Genomic DNA, 16,233 nt, shown 5'->3' with positions numbered 1-16,233 from the left:
ATGCATCCATGTATTCAAAATAGGAATCTGAAAGGTTAATGTAGTAGAACATTACTATCATAAAAACTGATCTGAATGCAGTTCAGTTTTGCCTTCTGTATATTAATACAAATGTGCCACTCCATATTTAGATATCTATAGTGAACAAGATCTGTCAGTGAATTGACAGATACCACCATGTTTCTTGGGTCATATTCTAGCACAGTTACCTTCAGCTACACTTTATTACCTTTTCCCCCTCTGATTTTCCTTTCTCTACCCCTTCCCGCACCAACCTTTCCATTCAGAGTTGCTCTCATTCACTAAAGGGCTATGAGCAGCTGGAAGACTGAGGAAGGGCTGTAAGTAACTCTCCAGAATGAGGCTGAATTGCAGACGACCTGAAAATATGGGAGGAGGAAAGAGAATCTTGAGCATGTAGGTTACTTCCTCAGTGTAGCCTAGTATGTGTGAACTGCTCTGAAGCCCAGCTGCATTAGGGGCCCCTATAGGAGAAGGAGGATTGGTGCTTTCGGGGAGCTATTGCCACTTTGTTCTCAGCTGCTTTCTCTTGTCATCCCAACTGGCTGACCAGATCGCTGAAGATTCATAGCGGTCTGATGCAAAAGGCATAATCCAGGTGTCTCAGCCAACATATTCTTAACAAAACAGGGTCTAATGTTCAAGGTTGCATATAATTTACTGGTTTTATTGAGTGTGAAGGGAAGGCTATAAACTTTCTCCCATACATATGCATCCCTCATAGGTAAAATATCCCTAGTAGCTTCTTCCATTTAACATTATAGCAGAGTAAGAGCTCTGCTATAGTTAAGATTAAGACCAGCTTTTTCTGTTTAAAGCTCAATTCTAAGTGCTCTGAAATCTACATGGTTACATGGATTGACTTTAAAGTTGGAATGCCTCTTGAGGGCTTGGGTTATTTTAGTGATCCAAATCTGGGGCATTTGACCAAAATGTTCCAAAAATACAGCACCTAGGTTGAAGTTGACAACCTCTTTGCTCACTGACAGAGCTCGTACTAGGGCTCAGCTTGTTGTACCAAGATCTCCAGAGTTATTCCAATAGAGTGCATGGCATCCATCAGCTGTTTGGAGAACATCACATTAAAATATTTTTTCAAAGAGTTTGCTTCTCCAGTTATCAGACACACAAATAGACATGCAAGTGTGTCTCTATGTACATGCTTACTGTAATCTATCTGGAAAACACCCATATCACAGGGGCTGGGTGGCTCCTGAGGATGTTTTAAGTTTATTGAGTCTGAGCACCACCCAAGGCACTGTGAGGTCAAATCCAAGCCAGGGCAGAAATCTGAAGTAAGAAAAGTGAGTATGCTGCTTCAGTCTGCCTCTCTTAGGGGGTAGGCTATTTTGGAGAAATGTAATCTGAATACAGCAGAATATTCAGAAAGTGCTGAAACTATATTTAAAAAAATGATGCAAGCAAATGCTTCCTGGAAGGGGAGCGTGATTGGGGTGGAAGAGTAAGTGAAGTGGGAGTGGGGAGAGAGGAGGGTGGGAAGGGGGACAAGGAGTGAGTGTCCGGAGAGCTGGAAGAGAATAGTGACGGGGCACATCAGCCCCACATTCCCCTGCTCTGTGTTACTCCTGAGGGCATTCTGGAGGAATTATGTGACGGGCTACATCAGTTCTCCCCATATTCCCCTTGCCTTTAGAATTTGTGAAAGTATTTGCATTGGAAATCTGGCTATGAGAACTGCACTCATTCTGTCAGGAAACCAAAACATACCATGTGTCCTGTATGTCCAATAAAAATACTGTGTGATTCAAAATTTGCATCTCTGCAACTAATTGCTCACAATCTGCAAAGTGAGAATTAAATGCCAGTAAGTAAATGTGAGAAAATTGTAAACTGCTTGCAGATAATTTGAGAACAGAAACAAGAAGCAAATACCATTCAGTAAATTATTGTCTCTAAATTATTCCTTTGGGTCTACATTTTTGAAGGCTAGATGTATAGCATATTATCCAACCATCAGAAAGAAGTGAGGCATGCTGGAAGAGCTGCGAGATTGGTGTGGACAGCTATGTGAAGATGCCAGATGGCTTGTCAAATGCAAGGAGAGAAGAAATTGGTGGCAGGAGAAGATAATATAAGTGGTTAGTGCAATGGTAATGGGACTCCGCAGGGGGGTTCAGGTGAAGGTGGTTGGGGCTCAGTGGGGTGGGGGGGCCTGGATGTGGGGAGGATAGAGCCCAGCGGGGGGCTTAGCAAGGGGTCTGGATGCTGGGGGAGTGGGACTCAGTGGGGTGGGGATCCAGGTGTGGGTGGCTCATCAGGGTAGTTCAGGGGGAGTGGTGCTCATTGGTGGGGGGGGGTGTCTGAATGCAGAAGGGTTGGGTAGATGGGGGAGCAGCTCCTTGTACAGTGATCCTTCCCCTTGCAGCTGAGGAGAGATGGGTGCTGGGAGGGGGCGGGGAGTAGAGTTTGCAGAGCTTCCTACATGTGGGGGCGAAAGCTGGGAGTGGGTCTGAGACAGCCCCAGATGTTGTGCTGGGAAAGAGGAAGTCCTGTCCTCCCCTGCCCAATTGAGACTAGCAACCGAGCCCAGAACTGGATAGGAGCCACCAGCTGGGTTTTTCCCAGTCCTTCCCCATGTTCCACAGTGATTTACCTCTCTGCCAGCTGCCCTGGGCACCCAAAACGTATTGCTGGGGAGGGTCGCATGGCTGCTCATGTGGCTTCCCCATCAAAGTCATTTTTCTGGGGGTAAGCAAAGAAAGCTGTGGGGAACATACATTCTGCATGTGCACAGTGGTGCAGAATTCGTCCTGGAGAGAGAGAGAGAGAGAGAGTGTGTGTGCGCGCGCGTGTGCACTGTCCTCTGGTCCACAGCCCATCTACAGGGGGTTTGACCCTCCCATATGAGCCAGGTTTTGGAGGAGGCTTGCCTATATGGGGAATGTCTGAGCCCCTGCTTCCTGCCCCTTGTCTGTGCAACGCTTGGGGGGTGGGGCTGCCCATCGATGGCAGTCTGTTCCCTGCTTCATGTGAACCAAACAAATTAACTATAAAAGGTGGATTTTAAAGGGTTACAGGGATAGTAAACAGAACAAAGGAGATTACTAAGTAAATAAAACCATGCAAACTAAGCTTGATTTACTAAAGAAATGGGTTACAAAATGTAATTTCTCGCCCTAAATGTTGAATTAGGCAGGATGCAGAGTTTCCGTAGGTCAGAATTCCAGATATTTCTTCTTACAGCCTGGACCCCTATATCAGTCTGGACTCACTCCTACCTTTCCCTTCCGGTTAGTTCCTTTGTCCTTTCAGGGTCTTTCAGCAGTCCTTCTTGGGTAGGCAATGGAGGAAAGTCCAGTTTGCCTTCCTACCCACTCTTAAGTAAGGTTTACATAAAGCGTGAATCCTTTGTTTCCCAAACTTAAACAAACACACACACACACCGCCCCTTTTTAGTGGAAAGTTACAAGAAATCCAAGATAATGTTTAGTCTTTAGTATTAGGTGACAAGACCATCTGACCTAGTAGTGTCACAGCTAAGTCCCAGGATGCCTCCCAGGAAGGAGAAGAGATTAGTATCATCACAGTCTTATTGTTTCTTTCTAATGGCCCGTCAGATTTGATGGCCTGTTGTCTGGTGGGTGTCTTCCAAATACATACCCAGTAATTGTTACATAGGCCACATTCCTAGCTTTAGATACAGAAATGATACATGCATACAAATTGGATAATCACATTCAGTAAATCATAACCTTTCCAATGATATCTTACATGAGCCATCTTGCATTAAAAATATTTTAGTTATGTCATATCCATATCATAAGCATATTTTAATAAAGAATATGGAGTGTAATGTCACTGAGAATAAACTGTGAACAGCTTAGAAAAATCTTTCTCTGTCAAGCATTTTAATAGGAGAAATGCTATCTGAGTACAGCAGGATATTCAGAAGGTGTGAAACTATTTTTTGAATAGAAAATAAATTACAGGTGTGAACCCTTACTGAAAGGGGCGGGGTAAAAGAGTAGGTGGTGGTAGGGGAGAGGATTTAGGCCTAAAGTGAGGGATGGGGGTGTTATGGGGAGAAGAATAAATGGAAATGAGGGGTTGGGGAGGGAAGCGGGGTTGGAGAGGGCTCAGGTTAAGGGGGAAGACGTAAGGATTAGGAATAGGTTGGAGAATGAGTAGCAGCAGAGGAAATGGGAGAGGGGGGTCAGCCCTGAACTTTTCTCTTCAGTATGTGTACTCTAGAATGTAGGGGACCTCTACCGCCCTTCATGGGTCTGAGCCCCTCACCTTGTCCCTCCATATGAGGTGGGGGGACTAAACATGTATTACTTTCAAATATCTGAAAACAGCAGAAAATAAATAGTTAAGATACACATCATCCATGTGGGGTCAGAGAGAGCGGATCAGAATGTGTGGGGAGGTGCTAGGTTTGGAGGAAGGGCAGATTAGGTGAATCTGGGGCCTGGGAGGGGAAGACTGGCTGAAGCAGAAGGCCCAGCTGGAAGTGAGTAATGGGAGTGAGGGTCTCAGCTCTGTGCAGCTTGTCTACATATCCAAGGTAGTTTGCCACCCTTCAGTAAGCAGTTGTCTGTGATACATGCATGCAGCAGGAGAGAGCAAGGAGTGATTTTTCTTACGTATTAATGGCTTCTGCAGTGTCAACTAAGGGCTTAATGGGATGGGAAAGGAAAGGGGAGCTGGAAATGTTGTCAAGAGGCTACATGTTGCGGGGAGCGATGGTCCAGGGTGTAGAGAAGGAAAGAGAGAGAAATCAGTCTTCTCTCAGTCCTGAAAGTTACTGTAACAACCAGGTAATAAAACTGTCAAGGTTTTGGGACATAGACCATGGATGAGATTTCTCTCACCAGCCCTGTTAACAGCTACACACTGAGTATATTTCAAAGCATGATCATTATCCCAATTCCACTATCACAAAATATATAGGATGAGAGAGGAGCATTGAGAAATCATAGCAACTATGCAGCTTCATGGAAAGACCACTTGACTGGGATTATTCCTAGCTCTGCTATTGGCCTGCTGGGTGACGCTGGGCAAGTCATTTCACCCCTCTTTGCCTCAGTTTCCCATCTGTAAAATGAGGATAATGATGTAAAGTTGAGATTTTTCTGGTGAAATGCAGTATATAAAAGCTAGGGATATGTCTATACCTAAACCGCTACATTGATGCAGCTGCACTGCTGTAACACTTCAGTGTTCACACTACCTATGCCGATGGGCAGGGTCTTCCATCGGTATAGTTAATCCATCTCCACAAGTGGTGATAGCTAAGTCAACAGAAGATAGCACTAGGTTGACAGTAGAATTCTATAGCCAGGGTTAGATTGGCATAGCTACGTCTCTCAGTGGTTTGGATTTTTCAAACCTATGAGAGACGTACCTATGGTGATGTAAGTTCTCAGTTTACACCAGCCAAGGGTCTTTTGATTGTTGCATAGTTACAGCAGCATATCATCTGCAAACCGTGTGAGAACTATAACTGTATAAAAAAAACACTATTGCCTACCAACAAAGGTTTCTCTTTTTCTATTTAAAATCTTGGAAACTAAATGGCAAAACATGTCATTAATGCAAAGTTAATGTTGCCTGGGGATAGCTTGTGCCCTTTGAGAAAATTAAATTCAGCAAAACTCAGACTTGTGAAAACCAGGAAATACAGTGTCATGGTCAATGCCAATGCAATTTTAACTTTGCCGTCTTTCAGCAATGCACCGATGCGCCAATACACCTATGATGCACACATTCTCACTCAGTCCACGTTACAGTGAAAAGGTAATATGCCCTTGTCCTGTGCTCAAACACTGAGCCTCTTCTCCCAACACGATATCATACTTAAAAAATGTAACAACAATTTCATACCCTTTTATAGCTCTTGTACACTTGAACACAGGATATCGCCTAAACGTATCCTTTCCTGTACCCATCATTAAATCCACAGACTGCTCTTATATCCCACTTCACTACTGGCAGTACCCATGGCAAAGAGACCCCAGTGCCCTGCCACTGATACAACCTACACAATTCTGTATTTGAAATAATGTAGACTGGAGCTTCATGGTACAGATGCACCTGTTTCCTTTGATAATGTACATAGGGGGCTCATGCCCAGATCTCCTCAATCACAGCTCTTCCAAACTGCTCCATTATATTCCTCCACTGTAACTCTATATTTCCTGGTTTTCAGAAGTTTGAGTTCTGCTGAACTCGATGTTCTGGGAGGGTACAAGCTATCACTGGGCAGCCTTAACTCTGCACTAACAAACTTTTTTGGCATTTAACTGTCAAAAAGGGTAATATTGCAGTTACCAGTAGAGCAGTGATGAGGTCTTTGAGATGAGAGAGAATGAGGGAGATATATTCTGTTATCTGTACTCTGCTCTGTCTTTCCAGGCTGGTAGGGGTATCAATGAGGAACCTGAAGAAGTTTTAACTTGCATATTCACATAACACGTGTATAAGCCTGTAGTAGTAAACAGAATGGCCCAGCAAGCAAATATTGGTGAGCTCTTCTCTATGTTGGATTCTTCAGTTCTGCTTGTCCAGGAAGATATAACAGCTGTCTTCAAAGATAACCTCAACTCTGGTATGTGCCTCTTAGATGTTAAACTGGAGGGTTGGAGGAAGCTTTGTATAGAAATAAGCAAAAAGTTGAAGTTCCCTATCAAAGCTCCTGCAAATGCTCCTGACTTTGAAGAAACCCTCTATGTCAGAGGCAGTGATTGCTTCAAGAATTAATGCCCCTTTTGTTCCTCTTGCTAAAAGAGACACTTCTTGGAGGATCTGATAAACTGTAACTCCTGGTTCCTTGGGACTATCTTCTTGACCCTTTTATAAGGTTACTAGGGTTTCATGGTGTACTAAAGTAAACATGCACACCCCCGTTGAGTAGATATCACGCTCCCTTCCTACCAAGTATGTCCAGAAAGTGAAGGTATTTCATCCACTTTACTCATTTCAAACAATGACTTCCTCTTGTGAAATGCCATTCTTCATTTTGCTATACGAATGCTTTCTGCTACCACTAAGAGCATTCCTAAGGCTATTAGTGGACTCATTTCAGTGTGGAACAGCATCATTACTCCCCTTGCCCCTAAACTTGCTTTATGTGGAGAACAAAGGAGGGAATCCAACTGATAGCCAGACTCCACCCAGCGGCTCGGAACACTGGCTGTAGACTCTCTACGAAAGTTTTAGTCAGTGTCACACGTCTAATCATTTAGTTTGGGACACTTTAGGAAATCCTGTTGTCAGTTTTTAGGAAGGGCTGTTTCCTCTTTCTCACCAGGCTGAACAATCAGAAAGACAGTTGGGGATGGGAGAATGTAATTGGGAGGTCTCGTTTTTAAAAACCTGGGTAACTTCCTAGAGGCACTTGTAAGAATGTTGTTCAATTCTGCAATTATTTTTATTGTTTACAATAGAAAATTTTTGTTCATTATAACCTGTCCTATTCCTTTTTGTTGCTGACAACAAACTGATAGATCGTGGACCGATGCTTGTGAATATGCTAGTAGATTACTACTTGGAAAACAATTCTCAGCAGGCATTGCAGATCCTGTCCACGCTGCAAGAACCTCATGACAAGGTAAAATAACTTAGTTCTGGAGAACATGGAGCATGGCAGATGTTACTGTAGTATTAGAGAAGCTTCTAAATAGAAGGCCAGTTAAAATCCTTCTTTTCCCTTGATGTAGAATCAATTGCTGTGTTTTATCTGTGTAGTAAGAGTAGTTAGTTTAAAAAAAAAATAAAATCTCAAACACAAAACTCCATTTTGTTTCATGGATTACTTAAACTGGGTCCATGACTGCAATCAACTTTACACCTTGATCGCAAGAGATGAAATTATAAAGCTCATGAAAGATCTTTCATACAAATATTTAATATCTTTTACTTGTAATATAATTGCTTTACAGCTCGCAGCAGCAGTTGCTTATTACTGTTACTAGATTTGTTACCCATTGAAGGGAGGAGGAAGCACAGCTGCACAAGAATATACACGGATTTTGCAGGCATGTGGGAATTTTTTTAATGAACACTTGGCAAAACTAACAGCTGTTTTTTCTGCAGTGGCTGAATACTTTGGAGCAGAATGTGTTGCCAAGTACAATGACAAATTCTGTTTTGAACAACATTTTGTTGTCAGCATCACCACACAGAGACTTAATCTGTATCCCGGTGTTGTGCGCACAGGGTTGTATTCAATCTGGCTCCAAAGACACACTTGTAAAACACATTTAATTCCTATAACTGAGAAGAGCAACTTGTCAAACATACAGATTGGTGTCCTTTCCTGTTCATCAGGTACCTGTAAATATTCTGTAACATTTCATTTCATTTTCTACTCCTCTGCCCCCTCCCCCAATTTCGGTTTCAGCACCTATTGGACAAAATTAATGAATATATGGGCAAAGCTGCTACCCGTTTACATACTCTCTCACTGTTGGGTCATGTGATAAGACGACAGCCATCTTGGAAACATAAACTTTCTCAAGCACCTCTCCTGCTTTCTTTACTGAAGTGTCTTAAGGTAAGAACTGTGTCAACACTGAGCATTTATTATATGCGTTATAAGGGGCACTTGCTGTAATATCTGGGTGCTATTTGCATAAATTTGTTGGGGAAAGGAAAATTTTGACAAAATAGTGAGTACGTGCTCCATTTCCATTGACGCACACTGGTGGAGGAAGCTTACACTGTCAGTTCCCACATAGTAGATGTTCTGTGGATCCCTGACAGCCCTAGGTCAGAGTGTTTCTTATTTTATAAGCACTGAGTTGTACAACTTTGTATCCTTTGCTTTATGAAAACATGTAAAAAGTTAAGATACTAAAGTTAATATAGGGAGAAAACAGTGTTTTGTGATTAGCAGGAAGGCTGCAAGTCAAGACTCCTGGTTTCTTTTCCTTCCTGTGCCACTAACTTGCTGAGAGAACGAGAGCAAGTCAATTGACTGTCCTGTACTTTTGTTTTCCCCCATCTGATAAATAAGTAGTAATTATATACCCTGTGTTATCTCACATGAGTGTTATGAGACTAGATTGAAGTTTGTAAAGATACATAAATACAAGGTACAGAAATTTCCATAATTATTTATAGTAGTAGATTAGCATTACTAGAGTCACTATTCATAAAGCTTCTTTTTTTCTTTTCTTTCAAATTGGAGGCATCAGGCAGACAGAATTTACAGTTTGGGACCTCTTCAGTTGCCTTAGATTTACAATGCAACAGTACCTTCAGCTAACATCAGTGTTTTGTTTCAGCAGTGCTCAGGTTTTTTATGTGTATGTCAGCAATCTGACAAACTGATTGTAGCTAACCTGAAGGTTTAATACTGAAGCTCTAAACTCAAGATACAGATTATTATGCTCTGGTCCAAATGGTTTCATTTTTATCATGTATTTGGCCTTGTTACTATAATAGGTATACTATTTAACTTGTGTGGCTGCACAGAAAGAGGCTTGTATGCATTTAAGAGATGTTAACTTGAGGATAGCTAGGGCCTAGTTTTAGTCGTCTGCCAGCTATGTGAGGTACCCTTATCAAATTTCAAATCGCTTGGGCTCTGCAGGCAGAGGTAGGTAATCCGGTAGTGGTTCTCTCCATTCAGATAAGGAACAGGTATAAAGACTGCCTTTGAAGGAAGTCAACAAATTCTTAGGCAGCAGGTCAGTGGTTGGAAGACAGGATAGTAGCTGGAATCCCTGACTTTCTCTTGGGGATCTGCAAGATTAAAGGGGCAGGTGTGATAGTGAACCAATGTTTGCTAAGTTTAGATTAAGGAGCCTTATCTGAGTGTAAATATGCGATGTCCATTGTCTACTAGTGCTGCGTCAGGAAAAAATGAAGCTTTTCCATTTGCATTGTGACTAATATGACTTTTCTTCATTGCAGACTGACACAGATGTAGTGGTACTCACTACTGGTGTTCTAGTGTTAATAACCATGCTGCCAATGATTCCACAATCTGGCAAAATGTACCTTCATGATTTCTTTGGTATATTTGGCCGTCTCTCATCCTGGTGCTTGAAGAATCCAGGTGAGAGATCTGACTTTGTTGCAAGTATGATTCAGTAGCACCATTTCTCTGACTGCTGGCAAGCACTCTATCTTGGGAGACTAGTGGTGGGCTGCAGTTCTGACTCCTGGGGTTAGTTAAATGGGGAAAATTAGATACTAAATGCAAAAGCTATTCCTTTTCTTTGACAGTTAATGTCTGGATTTTGCTCTTGCACCATGGCGCTTATTGGTGCAACACTCTGCAATCAGGGATTCTGTGATGCTTTAAGATCAATAGTGCTGCTGCTGCCACTACATGGCAGGAATGCAACTCTTAGAGCACCAAGGATATGGATGGACAGTTAGCTCTACTAGATGGAAAGGTGAGAGAGAAAACAGCTAGCTTGAACCAGGTGCCAGTTTGGAGGTTTTGAGTTATGAGTGTTAGCTATGGAGATAGGAATTTCTGACGATGCTTCTGATCCAGTAATCTCTAAAGTACTAGTCATATTAGACTCTTCATTTTAACATTGATTGGTCTTAGTCCATTCTGAAACTCCATAAGCCATTTTGGGGCACAGCTCTAGAAGTTGTATGTCTTCTGTCTGTGTGACCCTGTGAAGAAACACCATAGTTGAGTATATAGAGGTGTGATTTAAAAGGCCATTTTAGCATTGACTAATGTCATAGCTGCTCCTACAGGCCAGAAAGACATCAAAATGGCAACACAGGACTGCTTTCATGCTTGGCTCACCCCCCCCCCCCCCCCCCCCCGTGGTTATCAGATTTTTATTTGACTTTGAGCTGAAAGGGATGTCCTTATTGATTTGCTTAATGTTTAGTCAGTCATGCAAACTACAATTGTTGAAAAATTAACTCTTCTGCAAAGGAGCCAATCTGAATAGTAAGGATTTGTTTTAAGGACTATTTATGATGTGTATTGCTGTAGCTGTAGGCTCCCTAGTTGTGGACCTTAGATTCTGTGCAAACACAGGATAACAGATAGCGTGAATGAATACTCCATTCCTGAACTGTTTAGTTCAGAGCTGATTGACACTTGTGACGTGCAAGTGCGGCCTCTCCTTTCATACAGCTGATGGTCTTAAGCATTGCTAGGCTTTGGTATTGCCAAACTGTCATTTGTCTTGAATCATAACAGGCATTCTTAAAGCACTATCTCTTAACTTCTGACACTCAAAATTCATCAGCAGAATTTCTCTTCTTTCTCTCCTCCAATTCAATCTTGTATAAAGGCTCCAACTATTTCCCCCAGGTCATGTGGCAGAGATCTATCTCGTCCATCTCCATGCCAGTGTTTATGCTCTCTTTCACCGCCTTTATGGAATGTATCCTTGCAACTTTGTCTCCTTTCTGCGCTCTCACTACAGTATGAAGGAAAACTTGGAGACTTTTGAAGAGGTGGTCAAGGTAAAATATAGCTTATGTTCATATCCACTAAGAAAAATGTGTAGTTTATAGCTGCAAGATTGTAGTTATCTGCCAAACAGGGCTACTGCATTGATATAATTGGATTGAGTACTGTGCAGTGAAACAGAATCATGACAGATTACTGACAGAAGCAAGAACAGCTTTCTAAATACAAGCAAGCCTGAACAATTAATCTAGCTGTCTCACTTGTGTAACTGTCATCTAAACTTTTAGCCCTTGCCTATTGGAGCTACTTGTTGGTGCTCCATTTTTTGGAGTTTAATATGGTACAAAGCTTTTCCAGATGCACTAAATACATATTTATCTGTTTTGCCCCCACTTTTCCAGCCAATGATGGAACATGTACGAATTCATCCAGAATTAGTGACTGGATCCAAGGACCATGAACTGGACCCACGAAGGTATATACATTCACTCTTCTATTAGGAAAAGCTGTGAATGAGCAGTCTTTAGATAGTCTTTTTCAGGAAGCTCACAACAGAAAGTTGTGCCTGTCAACAGAAAAATCCTATGCCAGTGATACTCTGCAATCAGTACTCTAAGGTACCCCAGATAAAACGTGAGGTTTCTGCATCCTAGGTTACAGTTGGGGGTAGGGACACACAAATTGTTGGAACAGGTCATTTACCAGTGGTTTGTTTGGGGGTTCAGCTTCATTTTATATCTGGTGGGTGGATAATTACAATACCCGAGAAAGATATTTTAGTTATGGTAGAAACCAGTTAGTACTACTGTGATGTAACAATGCTATCTACAACTAATTTGCTCTTTTTCTTTAACAAAATAAAGAGGAATCTGCAGTCTCATTATGAGCATTTTGATTTGACATCAGTTACTCATGTCTGTTTTACTGGGTCAAGTTTTAAGATTGTGTGTGGTTTTTTTTACCATTGGCTCATTGAAAGTGCTTGATAGGATTTAAGTATTTAAAATGGCTTCAGTATATCTGATCTGGTGCCTAAAAAATTTGATTCGGTTAACAGATCAGTTCTTTTAACAGGTGTGTTTTTGTGTGGCCTCAGCTGTACTAGCTTTTTTAGAAATAGGCCCATTTGCCTGCAGCAGCACCACTTGCTGCTTTTCTCTTGTCTCCACAGGCCCAGCAACTGAAGAGGAGAAATTGACTCTTGTTCCTGCATAATAGTGCTCTTCCCCTGCTTTCAGAGCCACTAGGAAAATACTACTAAATGGGAACCCATTGACTATCACAGTGATCAATTTTGCAGGCTTCTCCTAGCTGCATTTGGGTGGGGGGGCAGCACCTCTAAAGAGTTAGATTGGCACAGAATTGTCAGTTAAAGCCCTTTGGGTTCGTATTTTGCATAAACTGTCTTGCTTCAAATTTTATCTAATGGCCAAAAGCAAAGCAGCTTCTAAATGGATAGCTTCCCATTTTTTCTTACTATACTTTAACATGCAATGAACTTACATCCTCTGAGGTCTTGGCCTGTTCTAATTTGACTGTTGAATTTAGTTACTCAGTTATACAGAGAAGAGGTGTACAGAGTGAAAGAAAGAAATTAGAATATTTATGCCCAAAACTTAAAACAGGTAAAACTCCTTAAATGGCATACCAGATGGCAACTTGCAAAATAGTTTCAGATTTCTACACAGCTGGTTTGTCTAAATTTGGACTCCCAACATCTGAGGGTAGCTGATCTGATCTCTCCATGTGTTGAAGCTCAGGACCATTCAAGACTTCGTGTGCTGTTCCTCCCTTCCAGAATGCTCCACAGAAGACCCTGCTGGGTTCAAATAGATCTGTTTCAAAGCTGTTATGTTGCCAAACTTGAGTCACCTCTTATGAGTCATCTATTTCTTTGTAAACTGTCTAAAACACTGCAAGGCACACAGTTGTATGGTGCCTCAGTTGCGTTTCAGCTGGGATCATACAAAGCTGGCAGGAACACAAATGAGCCAACTGACAAACCAGTTCCTAATATGTCCAGGAACCTTGATTTATAATCCTAATTAGCTTATTTAAAACTAACTTACTCTCTTGGCTCCAAAAACTGTCTACAGGTGGAAAAGACTAGAAACTCATGATGTTGTGATAGAATGTGCCAAAATCTCCCTGGACCCAAAAGAAGCCTCATATGAAGACAGCTATTACTCGGTGTCTCAGCCAGTCAGCATATGCTTGCAGCGTCGTCAAATTGACCCCAATGCCAGTCCTTATATTGAGACACACATCAGCTACGGTAAGAGCTAATTGGGACTTCTAATATCCATTGGAAGCAGACCAGCTACGTTACAAAAAATCACAGTTCCTACTAATGTACCCTTCTTGGAGTCCTGTTCTATCAGGCTACTTTTACAACAAGAAAAGTTGTTTTGTTCCCTATTCTGTACACGCATATGAAGTCCTGTTATTACTATTTTCTAGCAATGTCACAAAGCTGTGACTTTTTTTTCCCTTGAAGGATGAGCTAAGAACATTCCTGTTGCCTTGTCTGTCATTTACTCATAATTGACAGTAGTGATTAGCTGGTCAAGTGTTCAGCGCTTTCTGAGAATTAGGCCTCTTTAACGTTGCACGCTCAAATACTGAGACACCCCAAATCATTAGCCACTTAAAATTATTATTGTTATATATTTTGCATGGATGGAAAGGGATAAATCTGCTCCCCAATAGCCAGATTGTGTATAGGAACAGATGAGTGGATTTGATTTTTATTTTTTTTTAAATAAAAACTGATAAATATCTACAAGAAGGACCGTTCAAGACCTAAGTCAGATTTGATAAACTAACATGAATGTTCCTTTTTTTAAACTCCAGGGACTTCCACTTCCACCCCTTATTCCACTCCTAGGCTAACTCTATCACAAATGCAAGGGCAACTACCTCAGATTCTGAGCCCACAGTCTACGCGGCTGTCAACTGAGCCACAGCAGGTAATGTACAACTGGAGGGGGAGGGATAGCTCAGTGGTTTGAGCATTGGCCTGCTAAACCCAGGGTTGTGAGTTCAGTCCTTGAGGGGGCCACTTAGGGATCTGGGGTAAAATCAGTACTTGGTTCTGCTAGTGAAAGCAGGGAGCTGGACTCAATGACCTTTCAAAGTCCCTTCCAGTTCTATGAGATAGGTATATCGTCATATATTATTATTATTATTATTTATTATTAATGCACCTAACCATGACACACCAGCATGTTATTACAAAGATGGTAATTCTTCACTCCTTAAATTGGCTTCTCATTGGATTTGAGTATTTTAGAAATAGGAGCATTTCCTTTCAGTTGAGCAAGCATTGCAGCTTCCTAGTATAACTTCTGTACCTAGTATAGTAAATGTAATTCTCATTGATACCTTTTTGTTTTTGACATTGAGCATGGGCCAGATGTGTGTATTTCATATAGGTTTTTATTACATATGCCTAATTGATTTGCTTATATTGTGACATAGGTTACCATCTGGAGCCCCTCTGCAGTTTGTGGTATGACCACTCCACCAACCTCTCCAGGAATTGTCTCGTCGGAGTCCTCACAAACTTCATCACAGCCTTATAGCAAATATTTTAGCACACCTGGTATGTACTGCATTTCAGAGTTAGCATTTTAATGGTTTTTTTAACTTGGTCTAGAAGTGATACTTTGTTAAAAATATCTTTGTAGATACTTAGAGTTGCATACAGGCTCTTTAAAGGTGAATCTAAGTGTATTTGGAACTTCTTTAAACTGCTTTTCCCCTAAAAATTCTCTTACGTAGTTTGCCGTTTGTAAGTTTTGATGTTTTTAACTATGTCATTACTTCACACTTGAATGGAGTGTACAATTTTTTGAATGGGCGTCTTAAATGGGAACAGACACTTCTGCATTTGAGTTCTCCAAATCAGCGTTTAGACATCCAAGTACTCATTTAACACAGCTGAGTTCTAATATGAACACTGATACAGAGAACTGGGTACCCCAAGTTAAGTACTGAAGTTTGAAAACTGGATGTCCCATATGAAACTGAAAATTGTGAGGTTTGAACGGCAGATCATTTGAAGTGTGTATCATTTGAACTTTATGACTGTGAAATTAACTCAAATTAAGAAGGATATGGAGTTTTAATGGTGATTAACCTTTTCTTTGCCTTTTGAGCAGGTGGAAAAGGAACCCCTCTAGGAACACCTGCCACCTCCCCTCCTCCACCCTGCATTTCAGATGACTTTGTGCATGTTTCACTCCCTTCAGCTGCTGCCACACCTCCCAAGAAGGTAAAGGCAAAATGTAACTGCCAGGCAAAGCTGACTTCAGTCTCTGGGTTAACTTTTCGTGAGAACCTGTTTTTTCAGTTGTGTTTGTCTGTGTGTAAATCAAAAGTATTTAATTATGAAAAGTACAGTTTGGACCTTAACACAAACTAACAAATTACCTATAACTTCAGGCAATTTATATTTGGGTTAGCCTGTCTCTGAAGTCCTTTATTGATGTGCCACTTAAGTCATCTGTCTGGAAAAATTCCCTCTCACTGAACATGTACTAGAGCAGGGGTCTGCAGCCTTTCAGAAGTGCTGTGCCGAGTCTTCATTTATTCACTCTAATTTAAGATTTTGCATGCCAGTAATACATTTTAACGTTTTTAGAAAGTCTCCTTTCTATAAAAGCAGCAGAGAATCCTGTGGCACCTTATAGACTAACAGACATTTTGGAGCATGAGCTTTCGTAGGTGAATACCCACTTCGTCAGACGCAGGTAGTGGAAATTTCCAGGGGTAGGTATATATATGCTAGCAAGCAAGCTAGAGATAACGAGGTTAGTTCAATCAGGGAGGATGGGGCCCTGTTCTAG

The 16,233-nt window shown here is 41.5% G+C and overlaps 1 protein-coding gene across 10 annotated transcripts in view; it reads left to right on the top strand.

Moving 5' to 3' along the window:
- Positions 1 to 16,233, top strand: part of TSC1 (TSC complex subunit 1) — a 55,152-nt gene that overhangs the window by 14,207 nt on the left and 24,712 nt on the right. For all 10 annotated transcript variants that reach the window (XM_032779125.2, XM_075060626.1, XM_032779140.2 and 7 more), the window contains 10 exons: positions 6,400 to 6,592; positions 7,491 to 7,594; positions 8,387 to 8,539; positions 9,904 to 10,048; positions 11,282 to 11,436; positions 11,785 to 11,858; positions 13,480 to 13,658; positions 14,237 to 14,352; positions 14,864 to 14,987; positions 15,547 to 15,659. In XM_032779125.2, coding sequence (XP_032635016.1) covers positions 6,487 to 6,592; positions 7,491 to 7,594; positions 8,387 to 8,539; positions 9,904 to 10,048; positions 11,282 to 11,436; positions 11,785 to 11,858; positions 13,480 to 13,658; positions 14,237 to 14,352; positions 14,864 to 14,987; positions 15,547 to 15,659 — 1,269 coding nt within the window. In that variant the 5' untranslated portion in view covers positions 6,400 to 6,486. The remainder of the gene's footprint in view (positions 1 to 6,399; positions 6,593 to 7,490; positions 7,595 to 8,386; positions 8,540 to 9,903; positions 10,049 to 11,281; positions 11,437 to 11,784; positions 11,859 to 13,479; positions 13,659 to 14,236; positions 14,353 to 14,863; positions 14,988 to 15,546; positions 15,660 to 16,233) is intronic.

The sequence above is a fragment of the Chelonoidis abingdonii genome, chromosome 24, assembly GCF_003597395.2.
Source record: "Chelonoidis abingdonii isolate Lonesome George chromosome 24, CheloAbing_2.0, whole genome shotgun sequence".
In the NCBI taxonomy this organism is placed as follows: domain Eukaryota; kingdom Metazoa; phylum Chordata; order Testudines; family Testudinidae; genus Chelonoidis; species Chelonoidis abingdonii.
Note: the sequence above shows the minus strand (reverse complement) of the source record. Positions and strands in the feature narration are given on the sequence as shown.